General features: G+C 42.5%; 1 protein-coding gene across 3 annotated transcripts in view; it reads right to left on the reverse strand.

The window, feature by feature from the left end:
- Window positions 1-4,577: 4,577 nt before the first annotated feature.
- RAB7A (RAB7A, member RAS oncogene family) overlaps window positions 4,578-20,083 on the reverse strand; it is a 30,748-nt gene continuing 15,242 nt past the window's right edge. Inside the window, exons 3-8 of one of the 3 annotated variants that reach the window (XR_014025587.1) lie at window positions 19,097-19,223; window positions 15,147-15,365; window positions 14,679-14,807; window positions 13,766-13,862; window positions 10,281-10,445; window positions 4,578-5,775 (exon numbers count right to left, since the gene is read on the reverse strand). Coding sequence is in view for 2 of the 3 variants with exons in the window: in XM_081321020.1 (XP_081177146.1) it covers window positions 13,767-13,862; window positions 14,679-14,807; window positions 15,147-15,365; window positions 19,097-19,223 (571 nt within the window). In the remaining variant the exon portion in view is untranslated. Of the gene's footprint in view, window positions 5,776-9,793; window positions 10,446-12,920; window positions 13,863-14,678; window positions 14,808-15,146; window positions 15,366-19,096; window positions 19,224-20,083 lie in introns of those variants that run through there. The other 2 variants (XM_081321020.1, XM_081321019.1) reach the window with 2 other exon arrangements.

Below are 20,083 nucleotides of genomic sequence, written 5' to 3' on the forward strand. Positions count from 1 at the left end.
GAAAATCAATCTGCCTGGGCGGGCTTCGCCACGGCGCTTTATATGCGCCAGGAGCGGACCATGTTGAGAACAACAACAGGGAGCGAAAAGGCAAGCTCCGAATTGTGCTTTTTGTGGCCCCTTCGCCGAGCTCTCTCGCAGGCCTCCGGTGCCCTAGAGACCAGATGCGGTTGGCATCTGCTACTCCCGACGGTGCCTGATCCAGCTGCCTGGGTGTCACAGTTTTCCGGACAGGGGAAAGGCTCTTCAGAGGCGATTTTAAAGGCGCACCCTATACTCGGGAAAGACAGAGGATAGGGGCGCCCTGTGTCGAGGGCTCTGCACCTCCTAGAGAGAGCCCCAGCTCTCAGGGAGCCCCTGGATCAGATAGGAAAGTGGGGCCCTCATGCCTCTGTCCAGTCGGGGGGCGCTGACGAAGCTCGGGGGGAGCACTAGCCCCGGGTTAATTTGTTGTAACTAACACACTGGACGCCCTCACGTGGTCGGCTGCAGCAGCACGGAGCCGGTGAGCAGTTTTCAGGGGGTCCCCGCCCGAACTGGAGGGGCCGTGACTCAAGGTGCTGCGGGGTACAGAAAGGGCAGGATTTCGCCCGCCAAGCCCCCCCCCCCAAACGGTAGCGGTCCTCGTCCCGTAGCCCGAATGCGGAGCTGAGTAGAATCCCTACCCGCATCAAGTTCTAATGGAGGGGTTTCTGGTCTCGAATTCAAAAAAAAAAACAAAAAACACAAGATATGGCAGAGAAAGGGACGCTGTCAGTAAAAGTTTGAGCTCAAGGCAGTTACACGCAGTTGGTGAAAAGAGCGACGAGCCAGCGGGACAAGGCAGAAGGTAGCCGCTTTTCGAATAGAATTAGGAGGAAGAGCAAAAGGTCAGCAGGGCCGCAATTCTTTTTTTTTTGCGCTGACTTTGGGATCGGGACGTATTGATGCCAAGTATTGTACGTATCGGGATCGGTGGCAGGATGGCGGCTCCTTTAATACTGGCGGGCTTTAATAATGCTCGAGCTTGGAGCCGGCCAAAAAAACAACCACACACCTTTGGTGGTGGGCATTGTGCGTTCAAACGCAATTTACCCGCTCGCTTTTTCAAATCGCGAAAACTTTGGGGAAGCAGCGCCGCGCGAGGGAGCATAACTGGGGGTGGGGTGGGGGGGGGGTCCTCTCTTCCTCTTCCCACCCTCCTTTCGGCTGAGAGGCGAGGAGAGAAGAAGAATCCTTTAGTCCAGGGGTCTTCAAACTTGGCCCTTTTATGACTTGTGGACTTCAACTCCCAGAATTCCTCAGCCAGCTTTGCTGGCTGAGGAATTCTGGGAGTTGAAGTCCACAAGTCATAAAAGGGCCAAGTTTGAAGACCCCTGCTTTAGTCACTGACGGCATGAAGAGGTGGGCGGGAAAAAAAAAAACCTCCGTCGCTTAATGGCGGAGATGCCCGCACACTGGAGCCTGATTTCCAGAGCAGGCACACCTTCCTTCCCCCGATTTCAGACAAAACAGACTTTCGGACAAGGAAGGGCGACTCATTTCTGAGTGTCTCGGGCTACGAGGGCGCCTCGTACTCCCCCGGGACGACGCCCTCTTTCTTTTGCCTAGCGACCGCCTTCCGAGCCACGGATTTTGGAGCGCTTTGCGGAAGGCGGGCGCGTGGAATATTTGCTTGGTGTGTTTTGTGTGTGTGTGTGTGTGTGTGTGGTTGTTTGAAATCGGGCCAGGGAACAATCTTCCAACGATTCCCTATAGGAGGCGGTGGGCGGGTTGGTCCGCTCCCTTTAAAGCCGCTGCGGCGAGAGATAACAGAGTTAAGAACAGGGAGGATGGAGGGGAAACGTTTCTCTGGCGAGAGAAGCAGGATTAAAGTGAAACGCCGCCGCTAAGCCGGAGAAGATTCGTCGCTCCGAGGATTCTTGAGCCTGGTGTTGCTGCAGCTGCTGCCGACGCCTGCATCCCAATGGCCTGGGCCACCCAAAAAGTTGCCACCCCGCGCTTCCTCATCCCTCGGCGTCCCTTAACGCAGCGTTTCCCTACCTTAGGAACTTGAAGATGCGTGGACTTCAACTCCCAGAATTCCCCAGCCAGCTATGCTGGCTGGGGAATTCTGGGAGTTGAAGTCCACGCATCTTCAAGTTCCTAAGGTTGGGAAACGCTGCCTTAACGATGCTAACGACAACGCGGGGCTCGCCGATGAGCGGGGAACAGCCTGCCGCCGACTGCGCCACCGCTCCCGCGTCTTCAACCTGTCGCACCCTCGCAGAGCCTGGATTTAAGAGTGAAGTTTGCGCAGAAAAAAAACTCGTGGTCAGCGAGCATCGCTGCAGCTGTTGGTTTGGTGGATGAAACCAGCAGGTCGTTCACGACCTCTGCGAGCAAGAATTGAGGCCTGAGAAGGGAGATTTTTGCGGTTTGCTAGAATGTGCCTTCCGTGCTTGATGTCGCTGGAGATTCGGGTTTTAAACACCGAAAGAGACTCCCAACGGTGGAGTCAGAATTGCTTGTTTCTAGGAAGGTCAGGGCCTTCAGTGTCAAGATCCTGGGCTTTTCCTACACGTGGTCTTTGGCTGCCACAAACACTTAGAGCGTGGTGGTTTCTCTCAAACGTTTGCAAAGAAATCAATCTCTCTTCCTCTGCTTGCATCTGACTTAGCCAGTAGATCAGCTTTCCAGACTTGGATGTTTGCAGATTCACAGAATTCTGTCGATATGTTTAAACTACAGGTCTGCAACCTACGGCTCCGGAGCTGCATGTGGCTCTTTCAGCCATCTCCTGCAGCTCCCGGTCCTCTGCCATGTGCAGTCCAAAAAAAAAAAAAAAAGTGGGAGTAAAAATGTTCAACCAATCAATTCAAATATGCAGGGTAGGTGCATATCTCGCCTTGGCTCCACTATTCAGTCAAACCCTGTTCTGCGCATGCGCGCATGTATGCACATGTGCACACATTTTTTGCGGCTCCCAGTTTTTCCTTTTGTGAGGGAACCGGTTCCGAGTGGCTCTTTCACTGTTTCAGGTTGCTGACCCCTGGTTTAAACAGTCATTTTGAATCTTAATGCTGTAGTTAAACTTCCTGTTAAAAGGAAGTTGAAACCTTGTTGGATTTGATGACCCAGTGTTAAGCAATTTTGTAAGAGCCATTTTGTACCTGTACCTTTTAGTTATATTAAGAGATTCTTTAGCAATTTTAATATTTTATGGAAGCTTGCTTGGTAACAACCACAATACTTGCAAATCATCCACCCATCTGAATTGAGAGATTAGATTCATGACATCTACATCAGAATACATGAATTCTACTTTGAGGGACTGCAAATGTTTAGTTTATTGCTTCCTGATGCCTACAAATGCTTCCCACAGACTTGATTGTTGTGCCATTGAGAAGCATTGCCAATAGTTTGTTTTACTAGGAAGAAACAAAACTTATTTTTAATATCTCAATCCCTGGTTTGCTTATTAATCAGGTTGAGCATCCAGGCACCAACCCACCCTTTCCTGGGACAACAGTTTTATGGAAAAGAAGAATCCCAACAGATACTACCTAAAACTGTTTGTAAAGATATTGAGGGCCATCATTTGGACCTTAAAGTATCTTTAGAGTGGATTTTAACTCCAGTTGCGCTGCTTTTAATATGGTCTATTTTTTAATAAGTTAGGGACTGAATCTATTTCTCCAAACTAGAACAACTGGATGTCATTCAGAATAGTGTACTTGCTCCCATTGGCAGAAACAATTCTTCACAGGTTTTTGACATCTCAAATACTGAGTATCCACTTGAAAACAGACTTTGGCTTGGAAATTTCCAAACAAAAGTTGACAACTCAGCTAAATGGACAACTGGTCTGATCTAGTAAAAAATAACTTCTTAAGCCACCTATATACGGCAGTATTGCTTTCAAGAGTTAGGATGAAACAGATGTTAAACAAACTTGTGGGCACTGATTGCACAACATATGTAACCCTCTCAGACCTATTTTACTACTGGCTATGAAATAAAACAATTATGGTAACTTAACTGGAAAGGAACAATCCTTTGGGTGGCGCTTGACGCACTTTCTCCAGTCTTACTAGTTTTTGTGTGAAATGCATGCTGGGAGAGTATCAGCAAAGTTCCAGTACATGAATTGCCATTTCCCATTGCCAGACAGCAAGCAGTAAGCATGACTTGGGGATGGCAGCCAATCAAAGTTTTGGAAATGTCTTCTGCATGTTCTGTGATGGGCACTGTTGCCTTTTCAACTGGTCTGAATTTCTTTTTGAGACTGAAAACCAGGAAGGCATGTAGACAACTCAGGTTGACAACAGATGTGATATCACATAAATGCTGTGATTTATGTCCTTGTGTCAAATGTTAGGAGGTTGACATTTGTTTGATTACTTCACCATGTGTGCATCCTCATTTTGCCAACATTGTGGTTTACTTTAGATACGTCTGTGGAAACTAGTCCACTTGGACAGGTTTTGGGTATTTGCATAACATAAATTCTCTGTTCTGAGTTAATAATTCTTTTCTCCCTTATTGTTGACTGAGCTTTGGTGTACTTTTATTACATTATTATCTCATTGCAAAAGACAGACAGAAACCAATAGAAATCTAGAGCAATATATAAAATTAACAAATATAATAAGTAGGAAAAATATAATTCCATAAAAATGCATTTTAAAATGAATAAATAATAGGATAACAGAGTTGGAAGGGACCTTGGAGGTCTTCTAGTTGAACCCCCTACTCAAGCAACAGGACCTATACCATTCAGGACAAATGGATGTTCAATCTCTTCTTGAAAACCTCCAGTGATGGAGCACCCACAACTTCTCAAGGCAAACCGATTCACTGATTGTCTGCGCTGTTAGGGAATTTCTCTTAAATCTAGGTTGGATCTCTCTTGTCCTGTCCTCATGTGCTTTAGAGACCCTCCTCTTTTCTAATAGCCCCTCAGATGGTTATCATGTCACCCTTGGTTCTTCTGTTAGACTAGATATACCACTTCCTACAACCGTTCATTGTATGGTTTAGCCTCCAGTTCCATGCTCAAAAAATCCGAAGTTCTTCATAAACTAATATATTCTAAGTTCTTAGTACACACGCTTTAGCACCACAGTATTTATCTTCCTAAAATCATCTTATAATACAACTATTACATCAAAACAGGACAACTATAGCAGGGCTTTTCAACCATTGGCACCTGGCAGGTGGTACACAACCATCCTAGAAAAGTGGTAGGCACAAGCCTGAGCGAGAGATGACTGGAGCTGCAGGGCTGTCAGGGCTCAGTGGAAGCACCAGGATCAGTGCCAGGCTCCAGCTGGAGCTCAGCGCTGATCCTGACGCTTCTGAGCCCAGAAGAAGCACCGATCAGCTGGAATGTTGCAGCATCCCCAGGGTCTTGCGATTTACATTGAGATGCTTGGCAACTGATTCATATTTATGATGGTCACAGTGTCCCAGGGTCATGTGAAGTGACCAAAACCTGCTGCAACCACCCAGCAGACAGGAATAAAAACCAAACACCCCCCACCCCACCCCTGCTGCCAATCCTCAACACATGCTCACAACAATGAAAACCTTGGACAGGAGGAAGAGCGCCACCAGGCAGGCAGGCAGGTGTCTTGCTCGGCTGTGGCTTGGGGGGCACTTTTTTCAGTGCCATTGTAACTTTGAACAGTCACTAAGGCAACTGTTGTAAGTCGAGGACTATCTGTACTTCATCACTTTTTTTCCTCTTTTTTTTGGTCATCAAGTTTTTGACACCTTGCTAGGTGACTGGTGGTACTCGGATGTTGCCATATCCTAAAAGTGGTACAATGGGTGAAAAGGTTGAAAAGCCCTGAACCAAAGGAAAAGTTTACATTATCTCAAATTAAATTGTCAGCAATGAGAAATTGACATCCAGCTCTTTCTAAATATCTGGTCAGATATTCAACAAACATGGAAAATAATCTTTTGGTATTCACATAAGACACATATTAATCCTGCATGACTCAATTATACATATAATGCAAATTCAGATAGAATATTACTAATTCTTGTCTTGATAAGATAGACGTTCAGCAGCATGGACAGTCCTGTTTCCCACAGATATTAGGTATGTATAGGCAGTCCTCAAATTACGACGGATTGTTTAACAAGTCATAATAGCTTGGGAAAGGGTGCTCTATGACCTGTAAAGCACTTCCAGATGCCATAAAATGTCATGCCACTGACCCATCCGATCTGGTCACATGATTCGCAATCTGGTATTCAGCAACCTGTTTGTATTTACAACCATTTACCAAACACCCTGCAATCGTGATTAAAAAAGAGCTGTGGTGGTGTGGTGGTTAGAATGCAGTATTGCAGGCTAATTCTGCCGACAGCCAGGAGTTTGATCCTGACAGGCTCAAGGTTGACTCAGCCTTCTATCCTTCTGAGGTCAGCAAAATAAGGGCCCAGATTATTGGGGGCAATATGCTGACTCTGTAAACTGCTTAGAGAGGGCTGTAGAGCACTGTGAAGCGGTGTATGAATCTAAGTGCTAGTGCTATCACCATTTGCAATCTTCTCTGCTGGCTTCCCCAGAAAGTCAGTAGGGAAGCTGGCAGGGAAGGTTGCAAGCTGCTGCTGTCTGTTGAGAGGAATTCCTCTTGTTTGGGGGTGGGGAGCGAAAAGAGCTGCCTGTGTTCTGGGGGCAGAATATCTCAGCTCCATATGGACTTGAGATTCCTTCCTGTTATCTACATATCAAGTAAAAGCAAAGTGAAAATCTACATTTTTCTCTATACCCTCTCCCCTGGATGCCACAAAAGTGTATATTGTAGAATCTGGGACAATCTATAGATTAGCACAAAGTAGATTAAAAACTCTTACCATGGCATATACTGTACTACAACAAAGTTTAATAATAAATAAGCCTGCATAGGCTTGATCTGGAACACCAAAAGATTTTTTTCAAATTACCATGCTTCCTTGTAAGTATGAAGAATTCTCGTATCAAGTCCCCAAATTTCAAGATAACATACAAAATTTCTTTGCATCATTCTGAACCTACAGACATGGTTTTGCATACAAAGTAAATGCAATAAACATTTTATAACCAGGTTTTAATAACCCAAGTGCCAAGTTGATCTGGCAAGGTTGGTACACTCTGGATTCCTTTAATTAAGCACTGCAGTCCATCAGAACCTCGAACTGCCTGTCTTCTGGAATGAGCCTCCCGCTGAGATCTGAGCACGCCCCCCCCCACTAGTGTTTTGAAAGGAGCCTCTTTACTAGGCCTTAGTAAGGATGAGTGAAGCCTCCCTTTAAACTTAGGTTGGTTTGTTTCCACCCAATTTGTTATTCTTTAGCCCTTTTTTGTGTCTTGCTTTTATTGTTTTCATGTTTTAAATCTTTTGAAAACTCACCAGACTCTGGAAATTTGGTGGAATATAAATTTGATAAATAATAATAAAACAGCAGAACCCTACAGTCTGCATATTTTGGTTAGTCAATAAAAACAGGAAGCTGTGACTCATGCAGATTAGGTTGTGATTTTTTTTTTACTTTTGAAACATTTTTTTAATCGAAGCAAAATATTCAGGGTATAAAGTATTCAAGAACCTTTGTTCTTTTGCTGGGCTCTGACTGAATGATAGACTCAGAGTTCTGAATACAAGATGCCCAATTTGAAAGCAGTGAAAAAATGCTATTTTTCCAAATATCCATCTTGTAGTCCTGTAACATTTTCATACTGGGTCCATTAGAAAAGAAAACTACATAAGTAAACAGATTTAACAGTTACTAATCACTTGAGACTTCAAAGAGTAAAAGAACAATTTATCTTCTTGTATTGATTGGTAACGTATTAGGGCAGTAATGTATTGGATCCAAACAACTGTGCTATATTGAGGGCAAGTGGCCTGAAGGCTTTTTGCATAACCTTTAACCCCTATGAATCCAGAGGGAACAGGGCTTATGCAATCACCGAATTTCCTACAGCATAATTTATAGTATTTCCTGCATTCATTTACTGAATAATGGCATGCTGCTAACATTTATGCCATGGATTTTACATACACTGAATCAATAATGCTTATGGGGCAAAACCCTCTTATTGGCTCAGCCACTATTATAGGCTTTTTAAAGCAATGTTAGATGCTGATTGCTGTCTTCTTCCTTCCTGTGCAGCTTAAATTGTTCCAACTTTTAAATCATTTTTCTCCCATTTGTGTAGACTCAGCACATTCTATCATAGATGTGAAAAGGATCACCTAGTCCAGGGGTAGGCAACCGTGGCTCTTTTATGACTCGTGGACTTCAAGTCCCAGAATTCCTGAGCCAGCTCAGGAATTCTGGGACTTGAAGTCCATGAGTCATAAAAGAGCCACGGTTGCTTACCCCTGACCTAGTCCAACCCACTATCCAGTATAGGAACCTATTACTACAGCATCCTTGACAGATGGCTACCCAGCTTCTGCTTATATATTTCCAGCAAAGGAGATACCACTTCTCGAAGGAACTCCATTGTTTTAATAGCTGGTATGATCAGGAAATTTGCCCCAAGGCCCAGCTGAAATCTATTTCCTTATAATTTAAACTCACTGCTTTTTCTCCTGGCTTCTGGAACAACACTGAACATTTCTCTCCACCTCTTAAGTGACAGCTCTTGAGATATTTGAAGACAGCTATCATGTCTCCATGAACCCTTCTGTTGGTTGACCATACATGGCTCCTCCCAACCATTCCTCTTAAGTTTGACCCAGACCCTTTATAATCTCAGCCACTGTGCTCTGGCCATTCTGAAGGGGATAAACATCCTTCCTAAAGTACAGTGCTCAAAACTGCATGCAACGTTTGAAAGCAATCTGATCAAAACAGAATGAGTTCTGTTGATCGTGACACTATCTCCTTGTTGAAACAACATAGGACAGTATTTGCGTTTTTCACATCTTCATAAATTGCTGATTCATGTTCCCCTTGAGACCAAGAGTCTGAAATCCTTTTGTATGTACTGTGGCCCTCTTCCAGTCTATATTCATGCCTTTGACTTTTTTTCCAATCAAATGTAAGACTTTTGCATGTTTCTCAGTTGAAATTCAAATGGATTTCTGAACAAGTTGTGAAGATCTTGTTGAATCCTGGTTTATTTCTTTAAAGCAGGCATGTCAAAGTGCTGGTCTGCGGGCTGGATGCATCACGCCGAAATTGCACCCACCCCATTGCCGGCAATGGGGGAAAAGTCGCGATACATTGTGCGATGTCATGTGACGTTGCAAGTTTGACATGCCTGCTCTAAAGCAGACATGTCAAACTCGCAACGTTACGTGACGTATCGGGACTATTTTGCCATTGCCGGCAATGGGGTGGGCGAGGCTTCCGGATGATGCATCCGGCCTGCGGGCCAGCAGTTTGACACCCCTGCTGTAAAGCATCTGCTCATTCACTCTCTCCCCCTCATCCAGTATTTGTATTGTTTGCAAATTCAACTTTTCACATATTTTAAACTCTTCATTTATTAAATTCCCTATAAAAGACACAAATGCTCTGTGCTGAAGAAGGTATGAGAGTTGCTACTGGTGCTATAGTACCAGTGTTTCCTCCTGCCCTAATGTGAAATTTATATACATACACTCATACCCATACATGAAGAATAATTTTACACTGATACTATATTCTACTCTGGAATTTCAGTGGCCTCCTAGAATGACAGATTGTAAGAAGGTGAACAAAACAACTGCCTATGAAAAGAAAAAGCCAAACAAGTTTATGTTTAAGATATATTTGTCACGGCTGCCTATAATTTAAATACAGCTCTAAAAAGATATTAATCAATAGTTTTGAATCATCATATCTCTCTTTAGGGGTTGTCTAGTTTAAAGATAAGTGTTAGATTTTGTAACCCATGCCGAACTCTTCTCTGACAATGCTTCTGATGTGCAACTATGTTTTTTCACATCAATTGAAATCAGGGAATATTCCAAAGTGTAGTAGACTATATTAAAAAAAACCTTAATAGTTTTTGAAAAAGGAAAAACTAAGTTTCCCTTCTCATAAACCTGAAAAATCCTCATTATATTGCAGCCTTTGGAGCCAACAAAATCCTTTGGCTTGCAGTGAAAATAAGGTGGCCTAGTCCTGTCCTACATGAAAACTATGCTAAGGAATAAAAATAACTCGACAATACTTCTCTAATGTGGGTCATCATCCAGTTCTGTACCTCTAAAAAGCTTGGCATAGAAAATTACAGTTCTGCAAGTTTTCTTTCCAAATATGTATCTTGTCTTGACATTTATAAACTGTGGATAAAAAGCTTTTTTATAAGACAAAACTCTATGTACCAAATGCTCTTCCTCATGAACCGGTTTCTGATCAAAACGTGTTTAGAAGCAAATGATGCATGTGGAAATCACATGAGTATTTGTCAACAGGAAACCAGGGCCCAGACATTGAGACACTGACCCAGTCTTCACAATGAAGTATAACAATGATGGTTGATCACGTACCTAGGAAAACATGCTCCCGTCAGAAACTATGAGCAACAGCAGCAGATTAAGTGTAACATTTCATAAAATACTATCTGAGCTGAGCTGAGCTAAACTATAGCTATATTCCTATGATTCAGCATAGGAAGAATCATACGTTAAGACAAATGGAATTTATTATTTTGGAAAGAACAACACAAACTAAAGCACTTTCCCCTCTAGATTTCACACACTTCAGTTTAGCTCAGCTTAACATGCAGAAAACATGCCAAGGCCATTTGTATTATGTGTCAAATTCTTAATTAGCTACCGATATCATCACAGGTTGGCGTACATAATGTCGAGAACTTTTAGACATTTTAGCCTAAACCTCTAGTTAATTGGGAAAAGGAAAGTAGGGTTTCCAACATCCCATAACAACTTTTTTGGAACAGAATTACATAAATATGAATTGCAAAAATAAAACAACTACAAACCCGTAATACAACTTTTACTTTCAATCAATAGGCAAGACTAAAGCTTTTTAATATTATGCCATTAAAGTGAAACCTAGGAAAGTGTTTTTGCTCTTCTCAGTCTAGAAGAAGAGATAGTAGAACAAGAGAAGCAAAGGCACTTGAAGGGCCAACGCCTGCTTCATCATGATCACCATTTCTACCTTATTAGGTACTAGGAGGGGAGTTTGGCAAAGTGGGAGTAAGCAATATTCCAGGAAGTGACTCCTGCACAAACCGACTGCCATCTATCCGAGTCTAGGCCATTCTCAGGACAACACAATCATGGCCTAATGAGATACTGACAGGACTGCTGTACTACATTAAGCAATATTCATGATTTATTCAGTTTTGGTTTATCACAATTGCTTAATAACTGCAGCTTATTTGACAAGATAAAGATTCTTCATGGAAGATACGAATTGGATCACTTTACAATTTAACTGGCACAAAAAGGTTGATTATGTTTAAGCAAGGAACATCTATCTAGTGCTCAAGCTGGCTTTGTTCATTTAATTCAATGAATTATTCTGAGTTTCAGAGTAAGCATCAACACTGCGTATCCACCAAATTAAAGAGGCTGATAAAGCAAATAATCTGCCATTCCCATTTAATAAGAGGAAATGTAGTGTCCAATAACATTTATTCAGTACTTTGCTAGAGCACCAAGCTTTTCACTGCCACAAAGCAGAAGCTACTACTATCTAAGGACAAAACAGAGTTAGGATTCCAGACAAAGATCTGACAAACTAGTACTTTTTATTTTGGTCTCTTTGTTAATTTGAAATTATACTTTATAAGCAACATTTCTTTAACCTAATTCCTTTAAGAACTGTTTTTATGTTAGCCACCTCACCATTTTTAGAATTACAATTAGGATCTTCGGATGTTATCTTATGGGTCATCTGAAATATTCCCTATCAATCAAGTCAGCTCTGTCTTGTAAAGTGAAGTCAAATCATATCCATATTAAAAACGTATGGTGCAATCTACTGGTATTATACTATTGGAACTGCTTCTTCAGAGGCCATTTTTCTTTAGCTCATCTACGCTCTTATGGAGACCTGCTCTAGAGAATTGTGGCTTCCTCAGTAGGAGATTTTTAAGGAAACTGGAAATCCCAAAAATGGTTGGAAATAGTTTCAAAATCTGAAGATCGGGGTAAATGGCACTTATGATGTCCAATTCTGCTTGACTGACATACAACAAACTGTACGATTAGAAATGTGGCTTCCATTCTCTCTAGATATCCCTGAAACTGTTAAAAAAAATCCTTGTTACATACACCCGATGTTAGGAACAGATTTTCACTACTACTTTATGAATTGGCCTTTCCCCCCCATCCTTTGCATATTTGCTCTCCAGAACCTATCAACATCTGGAGTAAACCTGGGAGCATATATGGGGCAAGTCTAAGTCAATGATGTTCTCCGACAGGTTGACTGATATAATTTAATATGACTCAATAGTGAATATAGTCTCTATACATTTCTGTCATATAGTTTTTTTCCCTTTATCACATAAGTTCTTTCTCAAACTCCTGAGTGGAAACCTTATACTTAGCCACTTTTTTAATGGCAGGCCACTATCATATAATGTGAACACAGGATAAAAACATAAAATTGGCTCTGAAGCGCTAGCTTCCACAAGGAGAAACATGGAAACAGGGAGCAAGAATTTTTGTTCTTGTTAAGTTTATTGGTGTGTTCTTTACAGAAGAGTTCTGGCTACATACTAGAGTGGAGACCTCAAGTTGGGAGGGGGAACACAGAAATGCTCCATTCAAGAAATCTACAAATGCAAGGATAAGTAGAGGGCAGAACAAAATGGCCAGGGTGTCATTAGAGGAAATCCAGACAAGTGACGGGAAGAGGAGGAAGAGGAAAGGACACTTGGCCATTAAGAGTGACTGTCACTACTACCCAGATGGAGCTGTATCTACAAGAGTCGGATGTTTACTTTTGTAGAGTAACTGTGAAAGGGTTAAAAGGAAACAAAGCAATCATTCTGAAAACTGTATTTAATTTCTGAAGTCCAATAGTCCGGCACGCAAAATCATGCATTTGAAAATTTTTCACTACAAATAAGCCAGATAGTATTTTTCAAGGAGATGAAGCTTTTTGGCTCTTAAATCAATAAAAATGTTTACATAATTCTTGCTTCTACTGTACAGAATACTGTCTCTATTTGGACTTGTGCTGCTAGCACGCTGCATTTCACAAGTGTCCTGTTCATTTCCTAAACAGCTTGTGTTTCAGTATTTAAACATGTAATTCAAGAATTTTACACTAATTTATACATTTAATTGGTTGCATATATTAACATGTACTATAAGATTCTTTTTCCTAAAGAAGCCATTACATAATATGTGGATACTGTAAAAAGATCTGATTAGTTAAAAGTAACAAGCATTAACAGATACATACAAAACTCAACCTAGTGGGACTGAGTGCTGAGCTTGCAATGAACTATGAGTAATCCGCCTTTCCAGTTGCCGCCTTCACAGGGGAAACACAAAACAATTAAAGGGAAATTGTTACAGAGTATCTGTACAGTTTCTTTCCAAGGGACATCTGGATGTAGCTTAAGTTCCAAATGTATAAGAGGTTCCTTTTTAACTAGAGGAGAAAGGTCTGCTACCATAAAAATGTAATGGGATGCAAGGGTACTGATGAACGTGTGGAGGAATGAATGGGTTTACAAGTTGTTCACGGTCAGGGGGCAATTTTGGCCACTGAAAATGGTATCTTTATTTCCCCCAGGACAGGAGAAGGGCCATTTATGGTCGAAGGCCTAAGTGTGATATCTCGGTTTGTGAAGGACTGTGCTTAATCCCTCCAGCCCCACCTCAGCAGCTACAGCTCTCCGCAGAAGCCTTTGTCCGGTCGTTCTTGTCTAGCTTGATAGGTTCCGGAAATTCATTGTAAAGCTCCACTTCAGTTTCCTACCAGGAAAGAGGACAGAGGTCACCAACTACAGTTCAAAATTACTTTGCTCAAATTGATCAGCTCTTGCTTTGGGAATAGGAGGCATGCAAGCTTAGTTTCAATTCCAAGGAACACTTATGGACATTGACCTCCAAACTGTCCCTAAAAAAGAAACCCCAAGACTTTCCTGCCATGAACAGCACTAAATGAGTACTATAGGTAGCTCATAGGACTATTTCTTAAAAAAAATCCTAATGACACCAAAGATCCCCCAGAACAGTGATGGCGAACCTTTTAGAGACCGAGTGCCCAAACTGCAACCCAAAACCCACTTATGTATCATCGGGTGCCAGGTGGGCATGGCCTTTTGGGTGGGCGCAGCTGCAGTGGTAGCTGCAGACTGGGTGGGACTAAAAAGTTCAGTCAATCAATTCCAACTTTGCGAGAACTTTTTTCCCCCCAAGAGAAGCTGAAATTGATTAATTGAACCTTTTTTTGGTACATGGTGGTGGAGGCCTAAAGTGAAAAGGTTTTATAAAACCCAGCTGAAGGCCTAAGACTGAGGCAACGGCATGCACGCCCACAGAGAGGGCTCTGCGTGCCACCTGTGGCACCCGTGCCATAGGTTCGCCACCACGGCCCCAGAAGGTTTTTCAAATGGGATGTGTAAAATATTGCAAACAATCTTCTTATTTGGAAAAGTAAACTGGAGGACTGCTAATATATAAGAGACACAACAATGGCTGTTTTTGTCTATAGGCAGTCATCACTAATCTGATCTTATAAGGGGAATATGAATTGACTGCCAATACAGGGCACTAAGTAGGGCTCACCTGTTTAAGTGCATTTCGTGCAATTGTTTGGAAAGCTTGTTCCACATTAATGGCCTCCTTCGCACTGGTTTCAAAGTAAGGAATGTTGTTTTTGCTGTAGCACCAGGCCTGTGCTCTTTTTGTGGTAACCTGGTAATACAGGAAGGTTATTTTAATTCAGTTAAGTTCATACATTCCTATTAACCAGCAACCCTTTGCTTATTACCAATAACAAAGAACTTCAAATTATTTCCTAAGCTGTAGAGCTCATGAGTGCCGGGAATTTTTTGTACACCCAAAGCTTCTTTCCAAAGGGATGTTATTCTACAGTATTTGCATTCTCAAAAGTAGATATCTTATTCACGCACTTTGGTACAACATTTTGCAAAAATCCAGTCTGAAAATCTTGTTTTAATTCCGCAATCCATCCTTGGGCAGGGGCAGGGGGACTTCTGCTCTGATTCTACTTCAATATGGCATCTCACTTACTTGTCTATTTTCTAAATCAATCTTGTTTCCCAGCACAACGAAAGGAAAGTTCTCAGGATCTCGTGGACTGGCTTGAATGAGAAATTCATCTCGCCAACTATCGAGAGTTTTAAATGTGTTGGGGGCTGTTACATCAAAAACCAGCACACAGCAGTCTGCTCCCCTGTAGAAGGCAACTCCCAAGGACTGAAACCGCTCTTGCCCTGCTGTATCCCATATCTGCAGAGAAGAGAAGAACACAGTAGCTTAGTAGCAGAGCGTCTGTTCAAATCAAAGAGAATCTGATGTTTTAAAATGTGGGAATAGCTCTCCTCCTTTCCTCATACAGGTGGAGACCCTGTGCACTTTGCCTCTTGTCTTTGAAACATTTCTTGCCTACCTGGGGAATAAATCTGATTCAGTCACACGAAGAGGCCCTATATCAAAGCGGCCGTCAGCTTCTCTACAAATGCAGGGGTGGCAAAGGAAGTTGGCTTCAGATCTCCTCCTCTTTCTTATTTATAGAACCAGCGTGAGTAGTTTTAATCCTCTCAGCCCAATTTCTCCATTGCCACAAATAAGGAATGCCAAAGTCAGCCCAGACCTTCTTTTGAGCACTTTGGTTCTGAGATAAATTATCTCCTCCCTTGGGATGAACAGCACTTGGAAAATTAGGGTTTCCTTGCTGCTGCTGCTCCCACCATGCCCCTTCCCCACCAGCCCTTGGGGGAACCAGGGGAAAACCAAAGAGGAAACCTCAACCCACCACAGGTCTGGCTAAACTACAGAAAGAGAAAGCAAATAAAAACTTCTGAGCGTCAGAAGCTCAGCTTGGCTCCCCTACCAGGTTCAATTCAAGGTATTGGTTTATCACCTATAAAGCCCTACGTGGCCTGTAAAGCCTGGTTACCTGGCTGGGTCACTGTCAATTAAGCAGCGATATGTTATAGGACCCAGGAAACGTGTCTTCCCAGAGGAATTATAGTCCCCTGGAGATCTGGACTACTCCCTCCCCACTTCTGACTTTCTGCAATGTCTGGAGTTTGGTAGTCCTAACAAATTTAAGTAAGTAAGTAAATGCCTACGAGCCAGCTATTCTTCCGGTCCCCGAGCTATGATGGGGGTCGCCCCTTTGGTTGATTGTTGGCTGCTGTCTTTTTCTTCCCCCTTTGACATATTTCAATTTTTATCTGTAAGCTACCCAGACTTGCAATGAAATCAGACAGACTTGAAATTGAAATAATCAACTAGATTCATTTGCGTCAGCGCTGTAAATAATGAATTCATCAATGAATAAACAATAAACCACAAGAGCAAGGGTAATTTTATTTGCTTTAACTGAGTAGTGGTGAGCAAGTCCATTTTGGGCAACAGAGATCAAGACTTGAAGGCAAAAGGCAAGGCTGGAGAGTCAGACTCATGAACCCGACTCCTTTTCGAGAAAAACCTCACATCAAACTTAAATATTTAAAACAGGCTTCAGTTTCCACCAAAGAAAGCAAACTCAAATTCTCCAGACAGGCCTTATTGAGTCAAGACAGCACAAGATGTTTAAGCTGCATTTCCCCATTGTAAAAGCACAGTGAAAGACAGACAACAAAGACAGATCCTTCTCTGTGGGCGCTCCGGAGCTATGGAATCAGTTACCGGTAGAGCTCCGGATGGCGCCCGATCTTCGCTCCTTTCGTCGCGATCTCAAGATGTTTTTGTTTGTACAAGCCGGCCTAGCCTGATGGGGGATTGGTGGGGTTTTTTTTTTGTATTCTTAATATTATCTTTGGGGTTTTATAATTGTAATATATCAATTGTTTTAAAATCGGGCAATTATTTAATTTCTTTTTAATATTTGTAATTTTGTATTTTATTCTTGCCCTGTGAACCGCCCTGAGTCCTTAGGGAGAAGGGCGGTATAGAAATATTATTAAATTAAAATTAAATTAAACCCTTATTAATAACTTTTACATATCCGCGTAGGACAGTGGAGATTGTGATGCCAGCCAAATTATAGGGAGTCCCCAACTTACAATCATTCGTTCAGCAAGCATTCAAAATTATAGCAGGGTTGAACGAAGAGACGTACAATTAGCCCCCAAAGTTACAGCCACTGCAGCACCCCTGCAGTCACACGATCAAAATTCAGGTGCTTGGTAGCCTGTCTGCGTTTACAACATTTACAGGGTTCTCCAACTCCCTCCGTCTGTGCCTCTTTTGGCCTTCGGCACTCTGTAACCCCTAGTGCCCTAAGCCAGCCTTCACTTTCTTGCTGCTCCTACTGTGGGCCGAGCATGGCTCTTTGTGAGGCAGCTGGCCCCGCCGTATGAGACTTTCTTCTCAACACACTTCCCCCCCCCCCCGTGGTTTCCTCACAAAATCTGGGGAAGATGGACCATAGAGCCAATAGTTGCCTCACAAAAGGTCAGGGTGGGAGGCAGGCCTCGTTAGCAGCTGGAGCAAGGTCAGGTGGAGCAGCCAAGCACAGGGCGGTGAGGGAAACTGGGACAGAGCGCTGGCATGGCTGTGGTTTCCTGGGATGCTGCGTTTTTGTGCTGTGCTGCTAGGTCGGGTTCAGGCAGCTGAAGCTTCACGCTGTACTGCACGTCTAGGTGTGTATGCGTGTGTGTTCTTGCAGCCCCAGAGCTGTGGCATGCCAAGAAGCCCCAGACCCTCAGCGTGGCAAAAGCAACCATGCAGTTCTGGGGCTAACTGCCATCCTTGAAGGTAGGCTGCAGGACTATATACAGTATATATATTTGATATATAGCAGGGGTGTCAAACTACCACCCCACAGGCCGGATGTGTTATGCCAAAACCGTGCCGACCCCATTGCCGGCAATGGGAAAAATTATATGTGTGTGTGTGTGTGTGTCTGTGTACACACACACACACCTCAAAAAAATAAAGGGAACACTTAAACAACACAATGTACTGTATTTAATAGGATGTCTCATCTTGTGTTCCCTTTATTTTTTGAGCAGTATACACACACACACACACACACACACAGTATCAACCTTTTAAGAAGGATTTTTAGGAAGAAGTTACTTTTTAATTTTACTATGGAATTCAGAGTGGAAGATCTCCTGAGCTATCTTTACAACCACTCTGGAATAATACAGGCCCAGATGTGTGAACTAATGATATCTATTAATATTTGAACTCGGAATCCTGAAGGCTAGCCTGATATTATCCATTAGGTACAGCAATAGTAAGAGCCCATAATTAAAGAAAAGTAGTAGAATTTGACAATCAATTCATTATCTTTCTCATTATCATTATCAGGAAACGCCAACCATGTAAGACCCCAAACCTTCATAAGATGGCCAGTTTATCAAATCAAGTCAATTCCCATATGGTAACTTTAATCTGTAGCATTTATTGTGTACGGCTTAGTTTGACAACTTTAGTCAGCTTGCCATAAAAATAAAACAAAATGATGAGACTAAAAGCATCCATAAATATTCATTAAAAACAAAGCCATTGAGTAAAAATTACCGCCATCATTAGAAAGACTTTGCTACCTGAATGTCCTAACCAGGATTGTCTGTACCATTGTTTTTCAAAAGACACAAGGATACATCCGACCTCAGGGGTAGGCTGTAATAGTAGGAGGTCACCATTGAGAAGGTCATTCCTGGGTGCTGACCCCTCTGATTTCTCTCAGATGTGTATACTGGGAAAATCTTGTCTCTCTCAGATCATTTGGGTGGGGAGGGGATGTCCCACAGTAATACACAAAGGCATATTTTTGTCCTAGTTTCAAATTTATGAAGTTTGAGTTTCTGAAGACCCCACTATCTTGTTAGATTTTAAAATCACAGCTGAGCTTGCACACCCCTGCAAAATCTGAAAAAAAATGTAAGAAATGTCCTATATAACATTTTAGGCTAATGTAAGTAGAGTTGGCATACATTAATTAATGCAAAACAGAAATGGGGTCTTCTATTAAAAAAATGCTAAAAGCACACTCTTACCTGCATTGTGACTAATCTGTCATCCACCATCACCTCCTTGGTCAGGAAGTCTGCTCCTATTGTAGCTTTGTATTGGTTACTGAATTTCTTGTTAACATACTGATTCATAAGAGACGTCTTTCCCACCCTATGCAAACAGAAGAGAATTCAAGCCAAGGAAACAATAACACAAGCTCAATAATATGCTCAATCCAAGTTTAAATTTGGGGCAGATAAAATGCTAGTTTGCATGCATCTTCTCTTGTTTTTTGATATATAGCAGGGGTGTCAAACTGCCGCCCCACGGGCTGGATGTGTCATGCCAAAACCGTGCCGACCCCATTGCCGGCAACGGGGGGGAAAAAGTCGCAATACGTCACGACATGTTACGTGACATCGCGAGTTTGACAACCATGATATATAGGTAGTCCTTGACTTATGACTGGCTGCCTAGCAACCATTCAAAGTTACAACCTACCTGAAAAGGGGGACCTGTGACCCCGATCCAAAGTTCCAACATTTGCCCCCACCCCCTCCCCTGGTCATATGAATGCACTTTGGGCTCTTGGCATCAGGGCTGCACTTGTGGCCACCTGCAGCATCCCACAACCACATTTCATGATGGTCTTGTTGAAAACTGGCACTTATTTCCAGTTTTCTGCAAAACAGCGCCACAGTGAACAACGGGCTTACTTAACTAATGCTGCAAAAATGCCATTAAAATGGCACACTCCATTACTGTCATAACTCGAGTACTCTACTGTATCTTAAATTTCTACAATTAATACATTCAGTTTACTTATATTTATGTTTTGAGTTCAAGTCAACTGACAGTAAGCCTGCAACTGATTCATTTGGAAATTACATATTGAACTAGGGTCAGGGATACATTATCCTGCAGCTGCAGAAAAACTGCAAAAATCTCTGCTCCAAGTAACCGGTAGTCTACATCAACATTTTAAAATATACAGATTGGAAGGATGCTTTTAAGTGTTCATTATAACAGCA

Source organism: Vipera berus (assembly GCF_964194415.1).
Source record: "Vipera berus genome assembly, chromosome: 2".
Taxonomy (NCBI): domain Eukaryota; kingdom Metazoa; phylum Chordata; class Lepidosauria; order Squamata; family Viperidae; genus Vipera; species Vipera berus.